The sequence below is a fragment of the Pan troglodytes genome, chromosome 12 (assembly GCF_028858775.2).
Source record: "Pan troglodytes isolate AG18354 chromosome 12, NHGRI_mPanTro3-v2.0_pri, whole genome shotgun sequence".
NCBI lineage: Eukaryota > Metazoa > Chordata > Mammalia > Primates > Hominidae > Pan > Pan troglodytes.
In genome coordinates, this window is record NC_072410.2 from 121,345,099 (window position 1) to 121,364,912 (window position 19,814).

A 19,814-nucleotide genomic window follows, 5' to 3' on the forward strand; every position below is an offset into this window, starting at 1 on the left:
ATTTTTTTAATTATACTTTAAGTTTTAGGGTACATGTGCACATTGTGCAGGTTAGTTACATATGTATACATGTGCCATGCTGGTGTGCTGCACCCACTAACTCGTCATCTAGCATTAGGTATATCTCCCAATGCTATCCCTCCCCCCCCCCCACCCCACGACAGTCCCCAGAGTGTAATATTCCCCTTCCTGTGTCCATGTGATCTCGTTGTTCAATTCCTACCTATGAGTGAGAATATGCGGTGTTTGGTTTTTTGCTCTTGCGATAGTTTACTGAGAATGATGATTTCCAATTTCATCCATGTACCTACAAAGGACATGAACTCATCATTTTTTATGGCTGCATAGTATTCCATGGTGTATATGTGCCACATTTTCTTAATCCAGTCTATCATTGTTGGACATTTGGGTTGGTTCCAAGTCTTTGCTATTGTGAATAATGCCGCAATAAACATACGTGTGCATGTGTCTTTATAGCAGCATGATTTATAGTCCTTTGGGTATATACCCAGTAATGGGATGGCTGGGTCAAATGGTATTTCCAGTTCTAGATCCCTGAGGAATGGCCACACTGACTTCCACAATGGTTGAACTAGTTTACAGTCCCACCAACAGTGTAAAAGTGTTCCTATTTCTCCATAGCCTCTCCAGCACCTGTTGTTTCCTGACTTTTTAATAATTGCCATTCTAACTGGTGTGAGATGGTATCTCATTGTGGTTTTGATTTGCATTTCTCTGATGGCCAGTGATGATGAGCATTTTTTCATGTGGTTTTTGGCTGCATAAATGTCTTCTTTTGAGAAGTGTCTGTTCATGTCCTTTGCCCACTTTGTGATGGGGTTGTTTTTTTCTTGTAAATTTGTTTGAGTTCATTGTAGATTCTGGATATTAGCCCTTTGTCAGATGAGTAGGTTGTGAAAATTTTCTCCCATTTTGTAGGTTGCCTGTTCACTCTGATGGTAGTTTCTTTTGCTGTGCAGAAGCTCTTTAGTTTAATTAGATCCCATTTGTCAATGTTGGCTTTTGTTGCCATTGCTTTTGGTGTTTTAGACATGAAGTCCTTGCCCATGCCTATGTCCTGAATGGTAATGCCTAGGTTTTCATGGTTTTAGGTCTAACATGTAAGTCTTTAATCCATATTGAATTAATTTTTGTATAAGGTGTAAGGAAGGGATCCAGTTTCAGCTTTCTACATATGGCTAGCCAGTTTTCCCAGCACCATTTATTAAATAGGGAATCCTTTCCCCATTGCTTGTTTTTCTCAGGCTTGTCAAAGATCAGATAGTTGTAGATATGCGGCATTATTTCTGAGGGCTCTGTTCTGTTCCATTGATCTATATCTCTGTTTTGGTACCAGTACCATGCTGTTTTTGGTTACTGTAGCCTTGTAGTATAGTTTGAAGTCAGGTAGTGTGATGCCTCCAGCTTTGTTCTTTTGGCTTAGGATTGACTTGGCGATGCGGGCTCTTTTTTGGTTCCATATGAACTTTAAAGTAGTTTTTTCCAATTCTGTGAAGAAAGTTATTGGTAGCTTGATGGGGATGGCATTGAATCTGTAAATTACCTTGGGCAGTATGGCCATTTTCACTATATTGATTCTTCCTACCCATGAGCACGGAATGTTCTTCCATTTGTTGGTATCCTCTTTTATTTCATTGAGCAGTGGTTTGTAGTTCTCCTTGAAGAGGTCCTTCACATCCCTTGTAAGTTGGATTCCTAGGTATTTTATTCTCTTTGAAGCAATTGTGAATGGGAGTTCACTCATGATTTGGCTCTCTGTTTGTTATTGGTGTATAGGAATGCTTGTGATTTTTGCACATTGATTTTGTATCCTGAGACTTTGCTGAAGTTGCTTATGAGCTTAAGGAGATTTTGGGCTGAGACAATGGGGTTTTCTAGATATACAATCAATCATGTCATCTGCAAACAGGGACAATTTGACTTCCTCTTTTCCTAATTGAATACCCTTTATTTCCTTCTCCTGCCTAATTGCCCTGGCCAGAACTTCCAACACTATGTTGAATAGGAGTGGTGAGAGAGGGCATCCCTGTCTTGTGCCAGTTTTCAAAGGGAATGCTTCCAGTTTTTGCCCATTCAGTATGATATTGGCTGTGGGTTTGTCATAGATAGCTCTTATTATTTTGAAATACGTCCTGTTTTATCCATGAATTAGTTACTACTCTCTTCTCTTAGTGCAGGTAGAACTCCAGGTCAGATGTGTCTGAGTTTGCTTTCAATGCCGAAGGACTCCTAACTATTGCCTTGCTTGAGGCTGAGGACTGCCTGGGCTGGGACCCAGCACTCTGGAATTCAGCTGCTTCACATGTGAAATGAGGACGGCAGCTTTACAGGGTCGACATGGCTAATGGTGCCCCCCAGACTGCCTTGTTGAGTCAGGGAGGGAGTTTCCTCCAGGATCACTGGGCTGTGTTCCCCGTGAGTGAGGGTATAAGGAGGAGTAAGAGCAGTGTGCGGCAGGGCGGCTGCTGGAGGCAGAAGCCTGGGGTCTGAGGCTCATGTGTTGGTGAATCTCTGGAGGATGAGACAAGTCACTTTGCCTTGTTGGTCCTTAAGGCTCCAGCCTCTCCCTCAGCATCACTTTCCTCCTCCCACCAGCCCTGCAGGAAGCCAGGAATGCTCTTCCCAGGAGAAGAGGGAAGCCAGATGCAGGCCCTGTGGACACCTGGTGATGGGCAGGGGGTGTGGAAAAACCAGTGCTAGAGGGACCGCCGGGGCAGAGTGCAGACAGAGCACGGCATCAGAGACACCAGAAGGTGGAGATAGGAGGATGGCAAGAGTCGTGTTTCCAGGGTTCACAAAATAAAGATGTGTAATCTGTAAATACATTTTAATGGCAAAGCCCCAGAAGGAACAAATCAGGCAATGTTTACAAGAAAAGGCCAGACAAATGCAGCTATAATATTTATTCATCCATGCCTGAGAGTAACTACGACATGGTACTAGATTTATCCGTGTTGGAAAACAGTCGTCCTGCTGATTTCGGATTTGCCTGTGTTCGGAAAAGAGTCGTACGGTGATTTTTGGGAACATGAAGCTCTTCTGCAGTGTCCTGCCACTTTGCCCTCAGAGGGCTCTCGGCAGCCTATGAGTATCCCGGCCTTCCATCCCAGCACTCTCCTGCAAAAATGCAGAACAAACATTAACAACGTCTGAATTCTGACTGCTCCAGTAACAGCACACACTTGATACAAGACAGAAGGGCCTGGACAGGAGCTCTTTTCACAAAGGACCGCTAGCGAGATGAGCCATCCTTCTTGCTTGTCAAGCTGGAGGGAAGTTTCTGGCTTCCAGACGAATGCTTGTTTGCAGGAGGCCACAGAGGATCCATGTGGCAAAGGTTCCTACTCACGGAGTGGGATCTGCAATCCGCAGGCAGGTCCTTCAGGAAGAAGCCGTGCTGAGCACACAGGTCCCTGCGACCACAGATGCACAGAACGCCTGGCCTTGCCCCTGGTGTCAGTCAGGCTAATTAGGGGCCCGGGGGACTTGCTGGCACTGCCCTTGCTGTGGCTAGAAAAGCTATTTAAATTCACAAAGAGCCTCACTCCCAGGCCAGGTCTTTTTGGGTCCATGCATGGGAGCCAGGTACAAAGACGAATGTGCTCTCGGCAGAATGACCCTGGGCTCTGCTTATCTCCGAGGACAGGATCTAATCTCACACTGAATTTCAGAAGGGAGACCGATCATGTTGGCAATGCCTCCTCCTGTATGCAAGTAAGTGACTTTGTTTAAATTAAAATTTGTATTTTTAGTTGACAAATACTAACTGCATATATTTACGTTTTAAACATGGTTTTGATACCTTTACATTGTGGAGAGATTATATCAAGTTAATTAACATATCACCTCACATCTTTTTTTGGCAGTTAGAACATTTAAAATCTATTATTTTAGTGGGTGGCTGTGGTCCCAGCACTTTGGGAGTTTCAGACTGGAGGATCTCTTGGGCCTAAGGGCTCAACACCAGCCTGAGCAGCATAGCAAGGCTGCATCTCTGCAAAAAATTTAAAAATTAGCCAGGCATGGTGGTGAGCGCCTGTAGACCCAGCCATGCGAGAGGCTGAGGCAAGAGGATTGCTTGAGCAGGAGGGTCGAAGCTGCAGTGAGCTATGTTTGTGCCACTGCACTCCAGTCTGGGCGACAGAGCAAGATTCTATCTCAAAAAAAAAATCTCAAAAAAAAAAAACCAACCTATTGTTTTAGCAATTTTGAAATATGCGATCATTATGACGAAGCGTGCGCCCCATGCCGTGCAGCAGCCCTGAGGCGCCCTCCTCCTGCCTGAGACTTTGTGCCTGTGACCAGCACCTCCCCACTCCCCTCTGGAGGCCGCTGTTCTGCTCTCTGCTTCTCTCAGTTCAAAAGTCAGACTTACGCAAGTGAGTTTTTGATATGGCCTCCCTTGGGGTTCTGCATACGAGGTAAGGGGGTAAAACATAAACATACACATTTTTCCACACTGATTATAACTATTCCACTTAAAAATCAGAATTTAAAAGTCAGGGTTTTGCTTCAGCTTCTCCTTCCTCTCCTGTGCTTCCAGCGGATCCTCAGATTAAGTGGAAGCAAACGCCTGAAAGTCAGCCCTTAGTTTTGGAACCGGTTTGTACAAATGGAAGGCATTTTCATTCCTCTCACTAAGCAGGCTCACATTCTGGCTCATTGTCATTAGCTTGTAAATAAAACCTCCCGGAGGAAGGTGCAGAACAGACTAGGAACCACGGAGTAAACAGAAATATGCAGGGAGCCCCAGCAGAGCTGCTCCGACACCCAGATCCTGCCCAACCACTGCGGTGGCAGCTGGAAACATGCGGCATGGTGTGGCCCACCTGCTCCGAGTCCTGAGCTGTGGCCCGCTGCGGTGAGGTCCCTATGGCCTGGTGCTTCCCGCATCCCAGCTCGGGAGTTCCTCCGCCTGTCTCCAAGATGGGCAGTGTGGATTTAGTGCCAGTGCGTGTCCTGTGGGAGACACGTGTCCAGTTATCGGGAGAGGGCCCAGCACCGTGACTGTGGAGGGGAGGGAGCGCGGCATGAGCAACGGCAAGGCGGCCGTGCTTGTCTTTGGCAGGAACACTCCAACACACTTTCATTTCACACTTAGGTCAAGTCGATCGTAATCTGATATATTTTGGAAAAAATTAGCACTGCTCTCTTCATAGGAAAAGTGATTTTAGAATTTGCAGCCAAGAGGACCCTGTCTCCACGCAGCTGAGCTGGGGCTTTCTTACAACAATCACGCAAGGGACACGGGCTGCAGTGAGGATTTCCCCCCAGTCACTGCCAAGAGACGCATCCAAATGACAGACAACGTTAGGCTTTTCCTGGGTTGGGCGCCATCCCTGTGCAGGCAAAGGGCCCAACACCATCTTCAACCTGAGCCTGAAGACCCCAGCCCCGAACTGGAGATGAGGGGGAGGAAGCACCGTCCCAGCGGAGCAAGGGTAGAGGCCCCCTGGTCTCCGGGAGGCATGGAGAGCTCGGGCCGGTGCAGGAAGGGAAGCTCTGGTGAGGCTGGGACCTTTTGAGGAGGGAAGAGCAAGTTACCCAGAAACACATCACAAATACTGTGGGATTTAACTGTAAGTACAAAACAGCTTTTCCATCAGAACTTAACAGCTACTATATTTTCGCCTTGATTCTACGTTTTTACCTGCCCCCGCCCCCATTCCCCAAATACTGAGCTGCTGGACTCCTTCCCTTGCCTTGGTGGTCATTCATCCCTGACCTCTGCATGGCACCATCATCACCGGTCCTGAGCATTCCCCGCCCCGCCTGCCTGAAGAGGACCACAGGCCCTGGAGGTGGCTTCCCGTGACCCTGTGTCAACGCGGCAACGTTAGACAATACTGTAATGCCTACAAACAACTCCCGAGGTCCTCCTGGGGAGCGCAGTCCCAGCACCATAGCACACTCTGCACAGCCATTCCAGCACCGCCAGCAAAGGCATCGCAAACCAAAGTCCAGTGCACAGTCACCGCCCCACCCTTGCGGACTCTGACCTAGGTGTACATGGAAGACAGCCCTCCTGTCCGTGGGGAGGGCCTGAGTCTGCCTCTCCTCTGTACAGGCCCAATGGTCCTTGGTGGCTTCAGTGCTTATGACTGTCATTAGGAGCAAATGGCATTTAGTCATCGCTTCAGCCTGATCACCGAGGGGGGCTGGGGTGTCGCTTGAGTTTGACTTGGTGACCTCTCCGCATCTCAGTTTTCTCATTCGTAAAGTGGGATAAAATAGCAACTTCCTTCAGTGAGAATCCACTGACATAAAGTCTGTAAGGAGTTAGCACCAATGCCAGCTTCTATTAAAATTCAGTGAAGGTCAGGTGTTCGTGCGATGTGAAAGCACATTAATTTCTCATTCACTGTCTGCTCATTACTGTAAACGGAACTGGATCTACTTGATAATCATTTCAAAGTCACATCCACCCAGAACTTGGGAATGTTACCTTGCCTGGAAGTAAGGTTTTTTTCAGATGTAATTAGTTAGGGTGAGTCTATACTGGGGTAGGGTGGAACCTGGAATCCAGCAGGACTGGTGCCCTTATAAGAAGAGGGACATTTGAACACAGACACACAGGGGAGAAGGCCGGGTAAAGACAGAGGGAGAGGTTGGCGTGATGAGTCTGTAGGCCAAGCAATGCCAGTGAACACCAGCAGGGCACCAAAGGCTGGGTGTGCAAGGCAGCATTCGTCCTTCCAACCTTTGGGGGGAGCAAAGCCCTGCCAACACCGTGACTTGGTCTTCTGGTCTCCAGAACTGTGAGAGCATCAATGTCTGTTGCTTTAAGCCACCAAATGTGTGGTTCTTTGTTACGGCAGCCCTTGCCCTCCTCAGCCTGAACCATCACCACTCTGCCTTACCTCTCAATATCCCAAGTAAAAGCCACCTGAAGCAACCATGTCTTAACAGAGCATGTCTTGGAAATGTTGAAAAAAGACTTTCCCCATTTTATGAATTTGCTGCATAATAGAAATTTAAATTAAAATAATTGGCATTCACTGTTCACTATTGTTTTATAAGCACCATGCTTATTTCAATCTAGAGAGCTCTTATGTCTTTTTCTATATTCATTGAGGTTCTGAATTGCATAAAAGCATCAAAAACAATCCTTGTCAAGTAATCCTGACTTGTCTATACAATTGCATATATGGCTATTTCACCATTTGAATTCAATCTTCTTCATGAACACTTTAGAAACAAGGACAGGGTATGCCCGTGCCTCTGAATTCAACCCGCTTTCCTTTGTATCAGGTCGGAGCACCACCTTAAGATGAGAAATATTAACTGCACTCTTACTAATTGAGACATGCTTCTGGGCAAAGAAGGGAGGAGAGATTCACAGGGAGAAGCCACTCCCTGCAGGGGGGATTTGAGAAGGTTGCACACAGTGGGGGGGATTTCAGGAGGTTGCACACAGTACGGGGGATTTGGGGAGGTTGCACACAGTGGGGGGGGGTTAGGGGGAGGTTGCACAGACTGCGGGGGATTTGGGGAGGTTGCACAGAGTAGGGGGGATTTGGGGAGGTTGCACACGGTGGGGCGGATTTCGGGAGGTTGCACACGGTGGGGCGGATTTCGGGAGGTTGCACAGAGTGGGGGAAATTGGGCAGGTTGCTCACAGTGGGGGGATTTGGGGACATTGCTCACACTGGGGGGATTTTGGGAAGTTGCTCACAGTGGGGGAATTTGGGGAGGTTGTACTCAGTGGGGGAGATGTGGGGAGTTTGCAGACAGTTGGGGGATTTGGGGAGGTTGCTCACAGTTGGGATCTGAGGAGGTTCCACAGAGTACGGGGATTTGCAGAGGTTGCACACAGTAGGGGGATTTGCGGAGGTTGCACACAGTGGGGGGGATCTGGGGATGTTGCACACAGCGGGGGGATTTGGGGGTGTTGAACACAGTTGGGGGATTTCAGGAGGTTGCAAACAGTACGGGGGATTTGAGGAGGTAGCACTTGGGGGTATTTGGGGAGGTTGCACACGGGGGATTTGGGGGGTTGCACACTGGGGGGGATAGGTGGAGGTTGCACAGAGTTGGGGGGATTTTGGGAGGCTGCACAGAGTGGGGGGATTTGGGAAGGTTGCACACAGTGGGGTATTTGGGGAGGTTGCACAGAGTGGAAGAATTTGGGGAGGTTGCACACAGTGGGGGCATTTGGGGAGGTTGCACAGTGCGGGGGGGACTTGAGGAGGTTACTTACAGTGGGGGGATTTGGGGAGGTGGCACACAGTAGGGGGATTTGGGGGGGTTGCACAGAGTGGGGGTATTTGAAGAGGTTGCACACAGTACGGGGGATTTGGAGGGGTTGCACACAGTGGGGGGGATGGGGGAAGTTGCACAGACGGGGGGGGATTGGAGGTTGCACAGAGTAGGGGGGATTGGGGGAGGTTGCACACAGTGGGAAGACATGGGGAGGTTGTACAGAGTGGGCGGATTTGAGGAGGTTGCACACGGTGGGGCAGATTTCGGGAGGTTGCACAAAATGGGGGAAATTGGGCAGGTTGCACAGAGTGGGGGGGATTTGAGGAGGTTGCACACAGTTGGGGGGATTTGAGGAGGTTTCTCACAGTGGGGGGACTTGGGGAGGTTGCTCACAGTGGTGGGATTTGGGAAGGTTGATCACAGTGGGGTGATTTGGGGAGGTTGTACTCAGTGGGGAAGATGTGGGGAGTTTGCAGACAGTTGGGGGATTTGGGGAGGTTGCTCACAGTTGGGATCTGAGGAGGTTCCACACAGTAGGGGGATTTGCGGAAGTTACACACAGTAGGGGGATTTGCGGAGGTTGCACACAGTGGGGGGGATCTGCGGATGTTGCACACAGTGGGGTGATTTGAGGAGTTTGCACACAATTGGGGGATTTGGGGGTGTTGAACACAGTTGGGGGATTTCAGGAGGTTGCACACAGTACAGGGGATTTGAAGAGGTAGCACTCGGGGGTATTTGGGGAGGTTGCACACAGTTGGGGGATTTGGGGGGTTGCACACTGTGGGGGAAAGGCGGAGGTTGCACAGAGTGGGGGGATTTGGGGAGGTTGCACACAGTGGGGGGATTTGGGGAGGTTGCACAGTCCGACAGGGAATTTGAGGAGGTTGCACAGTGCGGGGGGGATTTGAGGAGGTTATTTACAGTGGGGGAATTTGGGGAGGTGGCACACAATGGGGGGATTTAGGGAGGTGGCACACATTGGGATTTGAGGAGATTGCACACAGTGGGGAGATTTGGGAGTTTGCACACAGTGGGAGGATTTGGGGAGGTTGCTCACAGTGGGGACGATTTCGGGAGGTTGCACATATTTGGGGGGATTTGGGGAGGTTGCACACAGTGTGGGGATTTGAGGAGGTGTTGCACACAGTGGGGGGATTTGGGGGCCTTGCACACGTTGGGGGGAATAGGGGGAGGTTGCATAGATTGGGATTTGGGGAGGTTGCACATAATGGGATTTGGGAAGGTTGCACACAGTGGGGGGGATTTGAGGAGGTTGCACACAGTGGGGGGGATTTGGGGAGGTTGTGCAGAGTGGGGGAATTTGAGGAGGTTGCACAGAGTGGGGAGATTTGAGGAGGCTGCACAGAGTGGGGAGATTTGAGGAGGTTGCACAGAGTAGTGGATTTGAGGAGGTTGCACATAGTGTGGGGGATTTGGGGAGGTTGCACACAGAGAGGGGATTTGGGGGGGTTGCACACAGTTGGGGGGATTTGGGGAGGTTGCACACAGTTTGGGGATTTGAGCAGGTTGCATACAGTGGGGGGAGTTGGGGGGTTACACACAGTGGGAGGGATAGGGGGAGGTTGCACAGAGTTGGGATTTCGGGAGATTGCACAGTTGGGGGGATTTGGGGAGGTTGCACAGAGTGGGGGATTTGGGGAGGTTGCACACACTGGGGGCATTTGGGGAGGTTGCACACACTGGGGGCATTTGGGGAGGTTGCACAGAGTGGGGGGATTTGAGGAGGTTGCACACAGCTGGGGGGATTTGAGGAGGTTGCACACAGCTGGGGGGATTTGAGGAGGTTGCACAGTGCGGGGCAATTTGAGGAGGTAACTCACAGTGGGGGGATTTGGGGAGGTTGCTCACAATGTGATTTGGGGAAGAGGCACACGGGGGATTTGGGGAGGCTGCTCACAGTGGGGCGATTTGGGGAGGTTGCACACAGTGGGGGTACTTGAATAGGTCGCACACACTGGGGGAATGTGGGGAGTTTAAACACGGAGGGGGGATTAGGGGAGGTTGCCCACAGTGGGGGGATTAGGGGAGGTTGCTCACAGTGGGGGGATTAGAGGAGGTTGCACACAGTGGGGGGATTTCAAGAGATTGCTCACAGTGGGGGAATTTTAGGAGGTTGCACGCAGTGGGGGGATTTGAGGAGGTTGCACACAGTGGGGCGATTTGAGGAGGTTGCACACATTGTGGGGGATTTGGGGAGGTTGCACACAGTGGGGGGATTTGAGGAGGTTGCACACAGTGAGGGTATTTGGGGCGGTTGCACACGGGGGGGGATTTCGGGAGGTTTCACACAGTGGGGGGATTTGAGGAGGTTGCACACAGTGGGAGGGATAGGCGGAGGTTGCACGGAGTGGGGCTGATTTTGGGAGGTTGCACAGAGTGGGGGAGATTTGGGGATGTTGCACAGAGTGGGGGGGATTTGGGGAGGTTGCACACGGGGGATTTGGGGAGGTTGCACACAGTAGGGGGATTTGGGGAGGTTGCTCACAGTGGGGAGATTTGAGGAGGTTGCACACAGTGGGGGGATTTGAGTAGGTTGCATAAAGTGGGGGGGATTTGAGGAGGTTGCAAACAGTACAGGGATTTGAGGAGGATGCACACAGTATGGGGGATTTTGGGAGGTTGCACACAGTGGGGTGGATTTGGGGAGGTTGCACAGAATGGGGGGAACTTGATGAGGTTGCACAAGTGGCGGGATTTGGTGTGGTTGCCCACAATGGGGGGGAGATTTGGGGAGGTTGCACAGAGTGGGGGGATGTGAGGAGGTTGCACAGAGTTGGGTAGATTTGGGGAGGGTGCACAGAGTGGGGGGGATTTGGGGAGGTTGTACACAGTTGGGGCGATTTAGGGAAGCTGCACACACTGGGGGGATTTGAGGAGGTTGCTCACAGTGGCGGAGGATTTGAGGAGATTTCACATATTGGGGGGGATTTGGGGAGGTTGCGCACAGTGGTGGGATTTGGGGGAGTTACACACAGTGGGGGACTTGAGGAGGTTGCACACAGTGGGGGGGATTTGGGGAGGTTACACACAGTGGGGAGATTTCAGGAGGTTGCACACAGTGGGGGAGATTTGAGGAGGTTGCACACACTAGGGGGAATTGAGGAGGTTGCACACTGTGTGGGGGAGTTTTGGAGGTTGCATAGAGTGGGGGGTATTTGGGGACATTGCACAGAGTGGGCGGGATTTGTGGAGGTTGCACACAGTGGCGCGATTTGGCGCGGTTGCAGAGTGTGGGAGGATTTGGGGAGGTTGCACAGAGTGGTGGGGATTTGGGGAGGTTGCACAGAGTGGGGGGGATTTGGGGAGGTTGCACAGAGTGGGGGGGATTTGGGGAAGTTGCACACTGTGGGGGGGGTTTGGGGAGTTTGCACAGAGTGGGAGGGATTTGAGATTGCAGTGGGGGTAATTTTGTGAGGCTGCACAGGGTGGGGGGGATTTGGGGAGGTTGCACACAGTTGGAGGGATTTGGGGAGGTTGAACACAGTTGGACGACTTAGGGAAGTTGCACACAGTGGGACAATTTGATGAGGTTGCACACAGCGGGGGGGATGTGAGGAGAATGCTCACATTGGGGGGATTTGAGAAGGTTGCTCTGAGTGGTGGGGGATTTGAGGAGGTTGCACACAGTGGGGGTGATTTGGGGTGGTTGCACACAGTGGGGGCATTTGGGGAGGTTGCTCACAGTGGGGTGATATGGGGAGATTGCACACAGTGGGGGGATTTGGGAAGGTTGCTCACAGTGGGGGGATTTGGGGACGTTGCACACAGTGGGGGGATTTGGGGAGGTTGCACACAGTGGGGGATTTGGGGAGGTTGCACACGGGGAGATTTGAGGAGGTTGCATATAGTGGGGGGATTTAGGGCGGTTGCACACAGTCGGAAGGATAGGGGGAGGTTGCACAGAGTGGGGGGGATTTGGGGAGGTTGCACAGACGGGGGGATTTGGGGAGGTTGCACACAGTGGAGGGATTCGGGGAGGTTGCACACAGTGGGGGGAATTTGGGGAGGTTGAACAGAGTTGGGGGGATTTAGGGAAGTTGCACACACGGGAGATTTGGGGAGGTTGCACACGGTTGGGGGGATTTGAGGAGGTTATTCACAGTGGGGGGATTTTAGGAGGTTGCTCACAGTGGCGGGGGATTTGAGGAGGTTGCACACAGCGGGGGGGATTTGGGGAGGTTGAACAGAGTTGGGGGGATTTAGGGAAGTTGCACACATGGGAGATTTGGGGAGGCTGCACACGGTTGGGGGGATTTGAGGAGGTTACTCACAGTGGGAGGATTTTAGAAGGTTGCTCACAGTGGCGGGGGATTTGAGGAGGTTGCACACAGTGGGGGGGATTTGGAGAGGTTGTACACAGTGAGGGGATTTGAGGAGGTTGCCCACACTGGGAGGATTTGTGGGGGTATGCAACACAGTGCGGGACGTGAGGAGGTTGCACACAGTGGAGAGGATTTGGGGAGGTTGCACACAGTGGGGGGATTTGAGGAGGTTGCCCACACTGGGAGGATTTGTGGGGGTTGCAACACAGTGGGGGACGTGAGGAGGTTGCACACAGTGGAGAGGATTTGGTGAGGTTGCACACAGTAGGGGAATTTGGGGAGGTTGCTCACAGTGGAGGGATTTGAGGAGGTTGCACACAGTGGGGGAATTTGAGGAGGTTGCACACAGTGGGGGATTTGGGGAGGTTGCACAAGGTGGGGCGGATTTGGAAAGGTTGCACACAGTGGCGGGATGTGGTGAGGTTGCACACAGTGGGGGGGATATGGGGAGGTTTCACAGACGGGTAGATTTGGGGAGGTTGCACAGGGTGGGGCGATTTGGGGAGTTTGCACAGTGTGGGAGAGATTTGAGGAGGTTACACACAGTTGGAATTTTGGGAGGTTGCACAGAGAGGGGGATTTGAGGAGGTTGCACACAGTTGAGATTTGAGGAGGTTGCACACAGTGGGGGGATTTGAGCAGGTTGCACACCGTGGGGGGATTTGGGGTGGTTGCTCACAGTGGGGGGATTTGGGGGATTGCACACAGGGTGGGGATTTGTGGAGGTTGCACACAGTGGGGGGATTTGTAGTTTTGCTGTTTGGGAGATTTGGGGGGGTTGCACACAGTGGGGCGATTTGGGGGGGGTTGCACACAGTGGGGGGACAGGAGGAAGTTACACACAGTGGGGGGATGTGGAGGTTTGCTCTCAGTGGGTGAGATTTGGGTGGGTTTCACACCGTGGGGGGATTTGGGGAGGTTGCACACAGTGCGGGGATTTGAGGAATGTTGCACAAAGGGGGGGGATTTGTGCTTTTGCTCACAGTGGGGGAGATTTGGGGGGGTTGCACACAGTGGGGGGATTTGAGGAGGTTGCACACAGGGGGGATTTGAGGAGGTTGCAAACACTGGGAGGATTTGGGGGGATTGCACACAGTGGCGGACTTGAGGTTGCATACAGTGGAGGGGATTTGGGGAGGTTGCACACAGTGGGGGGATTTGAGGAGGTTGCACACAGCGTGTTGATTTGGGGGGTTGCTCACATTGGGGGGCATTTGGGGGTGTTGCACACACTGGGGGGATTTGTGGTTTTGCTCATAGTGGGGGAGATGTGGGGTGTTTGCACACAGTGGGGTGATTGGGGGGTTGCTCACAGTGGGGGGGACTTGGGGTTGCACACGTCGGGGGGATTTGAGGAGGTTGCACACATCGGGGGGATTTGCGGTTTTGTTCACAGTGGGGGAGATTTCGGGGGGTTGCACACAGTGGGGGGATTTGGGGAGGTTGCACACAGTGGGGGGATTTGGGGGGGTTGCACACAGTGGGAGGGATAGGGGGAGGTTGCTCACAGTTGGGAGATTTGGGGTTTGCACACAGTGGGAGGGATACGGGGAGGTTGCACAGAGTGGGGTAGATTTGGGGAGGTTGCACAGAGTGGGGAGGATTTGGGGAGGTTGCACACAGTGGGGGGATTGGGGGAGGTTGCTCACAGTGGGGAGATTTGGGAAGGTTGTAAACAGTGAGGGGATATGAGGAGGTTGCACACAGTTGGGGGATTTGAGGAGGTTGCACACAATATTGGGATTTGAGGAGTTTGCACACAGTGTGGGGGATTTTGGGAGATTGCACAGAGTGGGGGGGATTTTGGGAGGTTGCACACGGGGAAATTTGGTGAGGTTGCACACAGTGGCGGGATTTAGTGTGGTTGCCCACAATGGGGTGAGATTTGGGGAGGTTGCACAGCGTGGGGTGAGATTTGGGGAGGTTGCAGAGTGGGGGGGATTTGGGGAGTTTGCAGAGAGTCGGGGGGAGTTGGGGAGGTTGCACAGAGTGGGGGTTATGTGAGGAGGTTGTACACAGTTGGGATTTGGGGAGGTTGCACAGAGTGGGGGGGATTTATGGAGGTTGCACACAGCAGGGGGGATTTGGGGAGGTTGAACACAGTTGGGGGGATTTAGCGAAGTTGCACACACTGGGGGGATTTGGGGAGGTCGCACACAGTTGGGGGGATTTGAGGAGGTTGCTCACAGTGGGGTATTGGAGGAGATTGCTCACAGTGGCGGGGGATTTGAGGAGGTTGCACACTTTGGGGGGCATTTGGGGAAGTTGCACACAGAGAGGGGATTAGAGGAGGTTGCACACAGTGGGGGGATTTTTTGGTGTTGCACACAGTGGGGGACTTGAGGAGGTTGCACACAGTGGGGGGGATTTGGGGAGGTTGGACACAGTGGGGGAATTTGAGGAGGTTGCACATAGTGAGGGAGATTTTGGGAGGTTGCAAACAGTGGGGGGATTTGAGGAGGTTGCTCGCAGTGGGGGGATTTGAGGAGTTTGCACACAGTGGGGAGATTTGAGAAGGTTGCACACAGTGGGGGTGATTTGAGGAGGTTGCACACAGTAGGGTGATTTGAGGAGGTTGCACACAGTGTGGGGGATTTGGGGAGGTTGCAGAGAGTGGGGGTGATTTGGGGAGGTTGCACACAGTAGGGTGATTTGAGGAGGTTGCACACAGTGTGGGGGATTTGGGGAGGTTGCAGAGAGTGGGGGTGATTTGGGGAGGTTGCACACAGTGTCGTGATTGGGTGAGGTTGCACACAGTGAGGGGTGTTTTGGGAAGATTGCAGAGTGGGGGGGATATGTGGAGGTTGCACGGGGGGGGGTTTGGGGAGTTTGCACAGAGTGGGAGGGATCTGAGGAGGTTGCACACAGTGGGGGCAATTTTGGGAGGTTGCACAGCGTCGGGGGGATTTGGGGAGGCTGCACACAGTGGGAGGGATTTGGGGAGGTTGCTCACAGTGTGGGGATTAGAGGAGGTTACACACAGTGGGGGGATTTGAGGAGACTGCTCACAGTTGGGGGATTTTAGGAGGTTGCACGCATTGGGGGGATTTGAGGAGGTTGCAAACAGTGGGGCGATTTAAGGAGGTTGTACAGAATTGGGGGATTTGAGGTTGCACACAGTGACGGGATTTGAGGAGGTTGCACACAGTAAGGGTATTTGGGGTGGTTGCACACAGTGGGGGACTTGAGGTTGCACACAGTGGGGGGGATTTGGGGAGGTTTCACACAGTGGGGGGATTTGAGGAGGTTGCACACAGTGGGGGGATTTGGGGAGGTTGCACACAGTAGGGGGATTTGAGGAGGTTGCACACAGTGGGGGGATTTGGGGAGGTTGCACACAGTGGGGGGATTTGGGGAGGCTGCACACGGGGGATTTGAGGAGGTTGCATATGGTGGGGGGATTTAGCACGGTTGCACACAGTGGGAGGGATAGAGGGAGGCTGCACAGAGTGGCGGGGATTTGAGGAGGTTGCACAGAGTGGGGGGGGATTTGGGGAGGCTGCACACAGTAGGGGGATTCGGGGAGGTTGCACACAGTGGGGGGATTTGGGGAGGTTGCACACAGTTGGGGGCATTTGAGGATGTTACTCACAGTGGGGGGATATTAGGAGGTTTCTCACAGTGGTGGGGGATTTGAGGAGGTTGCACACAGTGGGGGGGATTTGGGGAGGTGGTACACAGTGAGGGGATTTGAGGAGGTTGTGCACACTGGGAGGATTTGTGGGGGTTGCACACAGTGGGGGACGTGAGGAGGTTGCACACGGTGGAGAGGATTTGGGGAGGTTGCACCCAGTGGGGGATTTGAGGAGGTTGCACACAGTAGGGGGATTTGAGGAGGTTGCTCACAGTGGGGGGATTGGAGGAGGTTGCACACAGTGGGGGGATTTGAGGAGGTTGCAGACAATGTGGGGGATTTGGGGAGGTTGCACAGAGTGGGCCGGATTTGGTGAGGTTGCACAAGGTTGAGGGGGATTTGGGGAGGTTTCACAGACTGGGGTAGATTTGGGGCGGTTGCACAGAGTGGGGCAATTTGGGGAGTTTCCAAAGAGTGGGAGGGATTTGAGGAGGTTGCACACAGTTGGAATTTGGTGAGGTTGCACAGAGGCGGGCATTTGAGGAGGTTGCACACAGTTGAGGGATTTGAAGAGGTTGCACACAGTGGGGGGATTTGGGCAGGTTGCACACCGGGTGATTTGAGGAGGTTGCACACAGTGGCGGGATTTGGGGTGGTTGCTCACGATGCGGGGATTTGGGGGGTTGCAGACATTGGGGGTATTTGTGGAGGTTGCACACAGTGGGGGAATTTGTGGTTTTGCTCACAGTGGGGGAGATTTGGGGGGTTGCCCACAGTGGAGGGATTTGGGGAGGTTTCACACAGTGGGGCGATTGGAGGAGGTTGCACACAGTGGGGGGATGTGGGGGTTTGCTCACAGTGGGTGAGATTTCAGTGGGTTGCACACAGTGGGGGGATTTGGGGAGGTTGCACACAGTGCGGGGATTTGAGGAATGTTGCACACAGTGGGGGGATTTGTGCTTTTGCTAACAGTGGGGGAGATCTGGGGGAGTTGCACACAGTGGGGAGATTTGAGGAGGTTGCACATAGTGGGAGGATTTGAGGAGGTTCCTCACATTGGGAGGATTTGAAGAGGTTGCACGCAGTAAGCGGATTTGAGGAGGTTACACGCAGTGGGAGGATTTGAGGAGGTTGCTCACATTGGGGGGATTTGAGGAGGTTGCACGCAGTGGGGGAATTTGAGGAGGTTGCACACAGTGGGGGGGATTTAGGAGGTTGCACACAGTACGGGGATTTTAGGAGGTTGCACACAGTGTGTGGGATTTGGGGAGTTTGCACAGAGTGGGGGGGATTTGGGGAGGTTGCACAGAGTGGGGGAAATTTGGTGAGGTTGCACACAGTGGTGGGATTTTGTGTGGTTGCCCACAATTGGGTGGGATTTGGGGAGGTTGCACAGAGTGGTGGGGATGTGAGGAGGTTGCACACAGTTGGGGGTATTTGGGGAGGTTGAACACAGTTGGAGGGATTTAGGGAAGTTGCACACACTGGGAGGATTTGGGGAGGTCGCACACAGATGGGGGGATTTGAGGAGATTGCTCACAGTGGGGTATTTGAGGAGGTTGCTCACAGTGGCGGGGGATTTGAGGAGGTTGCACACAGTGGGGGGGATTTGAGGAGGTTGCACACAGTGAGAGTATTAGAGGAGGTTGCTCACAGTGGGGGGATTTGGGGTGGTTGCACACAGTGAGGGGATTTGGGGAGGTTGCTCACAGTGTGGGGATTTGGGGAGGTTGCTCACAGTGGGGATTTTGGGAGGTTACACGGTGAGGGGATTTGGGGAGGTTACACAGTGAGGGGATTTGGGGGGTTGCTCACAGTGGGGGTTCTGGGGAGGTTGCTCACAGTGGGGGGATTTAGGGAGGTTGCACACAGTGGAGGGATTTGGGGAGGTTGCACACAGTGGGGGGATTTGAGTAGGTTGCACATAGTTGGGGGATTTGAGGATGTTGCACACAGTGGGAGGGATAGGGGGAGGTTGCACAGAGTTGGGGGATTTGAGGAGGTTGCACACAGTGGGGGGATTGGCGGACGTTGCACCAAGTGGGGGGATTTGGGGAGGTGGCACACAGTGAGGGGATTTGAGGAGGTTGCTCACAGTGGGGGGATTTGAGGAGGTTGCACACAGTGTGGGGATTTGAGGAGGTTGCACAGAGTGTGGGGGATTTGAGGAGGTTGCACAGAGTGTGGGGGATTTGGGGAGGTTACACAGAGTTGGAGGGATTTGGGGAGGTTGCACAGAGTGGGGGGGATTTGGGGAGGTTGCATAGAGAGGGGGGATTTGGGAAGGTTGCACAGAGTGGTGGGGATTTGGGGAGGTTGCACAGAGTGGAGGGGATTTGGGGAGGTTGCGCAGAGTTGGAGGGATTTGGGGAGGTTGCATACACCGGGGGATTTTGTGATATTGCCCACAAAGCGGGGATTTGGGGAGGTTGCATAGAGTGGGGGGGATTTGGGGAGGTTGCACAGAGTGGTGGGGATTTGAGGATGTTGCACACATTAGGTGGGATTTGGGGAGATTGCATACAGTGGGGGGGATTTGGGGAGGATGAATACAGTTTGGGGGATTAAGGGAAGTTGCACACACTGGGGAGATTTGGGGAGGTTGCACAGAGTTGGGGGGATTTCTGGAGGTTGCTCACAGTGGGGGGGTTTTAGGAGGTTGCTCACAGTGGCGTGGGATTTGAGGAGGTTGCGAACACTGGGAGGATTTGCGGGGGTTGCACAGTGGCGGACTTGAGGTTGCACACAGTGGAGGGGATTTGGGGAGGTTGCACACAGTGGGGGGATTTGAGGTTTCACACAGCATGTTGATTTGGGGGGGTTGCTCACATTGGGGGGCATTTGGGGGGTTGCACACATTGGGGGAATTTGAGGAGGTTGCACACACTGGGGGGATTTGTGGTTTTGCTCACAGTGGGGGAGATGTGGGATGTTTGTACACAGTGGGGGGATTGGGGGGTTGCTCACAGTGGGGGGGACTTGGGGGTGTTGCACACATCGGGGGGATTTGAGGAGGTTGCACACAGTGGGGGGATTTGTGGTTTTGTTCACAGTGGGGGAGATTTGGGGGGTTTGCAGACAGTGGGTGGATTTGGGGAGGTTGCACACAGTGGGGGGATTTGAGGAGGTTGTTCAGAGTGGGGGATTTGGGCAGGTTGCTCACAGTAGGGGGATTTGAGGAGGTTGCTCACAGTGGGATTTGAGGCGGTTGCACACAGTGGGGGTATTTCAGGAGGTTGTTCACAGTGGGGGGATTTCAGGAGGTTGCACGCAGTGGGGGGATTTGAGTAGGTTGCACACAGTGGGGGCAATTTGAGTACGTTGTAGAGTAGGGGATTTGAGGAGGTTGCACACAGGGTGGGGGATTTTGGGAGGTTGCACACAGGGAGGGGATTTCAGGGCGTTGCACACAGTCGGGGACTTGAGGAGGTTGCACACAGTTCGGGGGATTAGGGGAGGTTGCACACATTTTGGGGACTTGAGCAGGTTTCATACAGTGGGGGGATTTGGGAGGTTGCACACAGTGGGAGGGATGGGGGAGGATGCACAGAGTGGGGGGGATTTCGGGAGGTTGCACAGTGTGGGGGGGATTTGGGGAGGTTGCACACAGTGGAGGATTTGGGGAGGTTGAACATACTGGGTGGATTTGGGGAGGTTGCACACACTGGGGG

General features: G+C 52.9%; 1 protein-coding gene across 8 annotated transcripts in view; it reads right to left on the reverse strand.

Moving 5' to 3' along the window:
* Nucleotides 1-2,909: 2,909 nt before the first annotated feature.
* The window catches only part of TPO (thyroid peroxidase), a 128,798-nt gene continuing 111,893 nt past the window's right edge, over nt 2,910-19,814 (reverse strand). For 5 of the 8 annotated variants that reach the window (XM_054677661.1, XM_054677660.1, XM_054677659.1 and 2 more), the window contains 2 exons: nt 4,851-4,980; nt 2,910-3,138 (listed from right to left, as the gene is read on the reverse strand). In XM_054677661.1, the coding sequence (XP_054533636.1) occupies nt 3,085-3,138; nt 4,851-4,980 (184 nt within the window). In that variant the 3' untranslated portion in view covers nt 2,910-3,084. Of the gene's footprint in view, nt 3,139-4,571; nt 4,981-19,814 lie in introns of those variants that run through there. The other 3 variants (XM_054677656.2, XM_054677654.2, XM_054677655.2) reach the window with 1 other exon arrangement.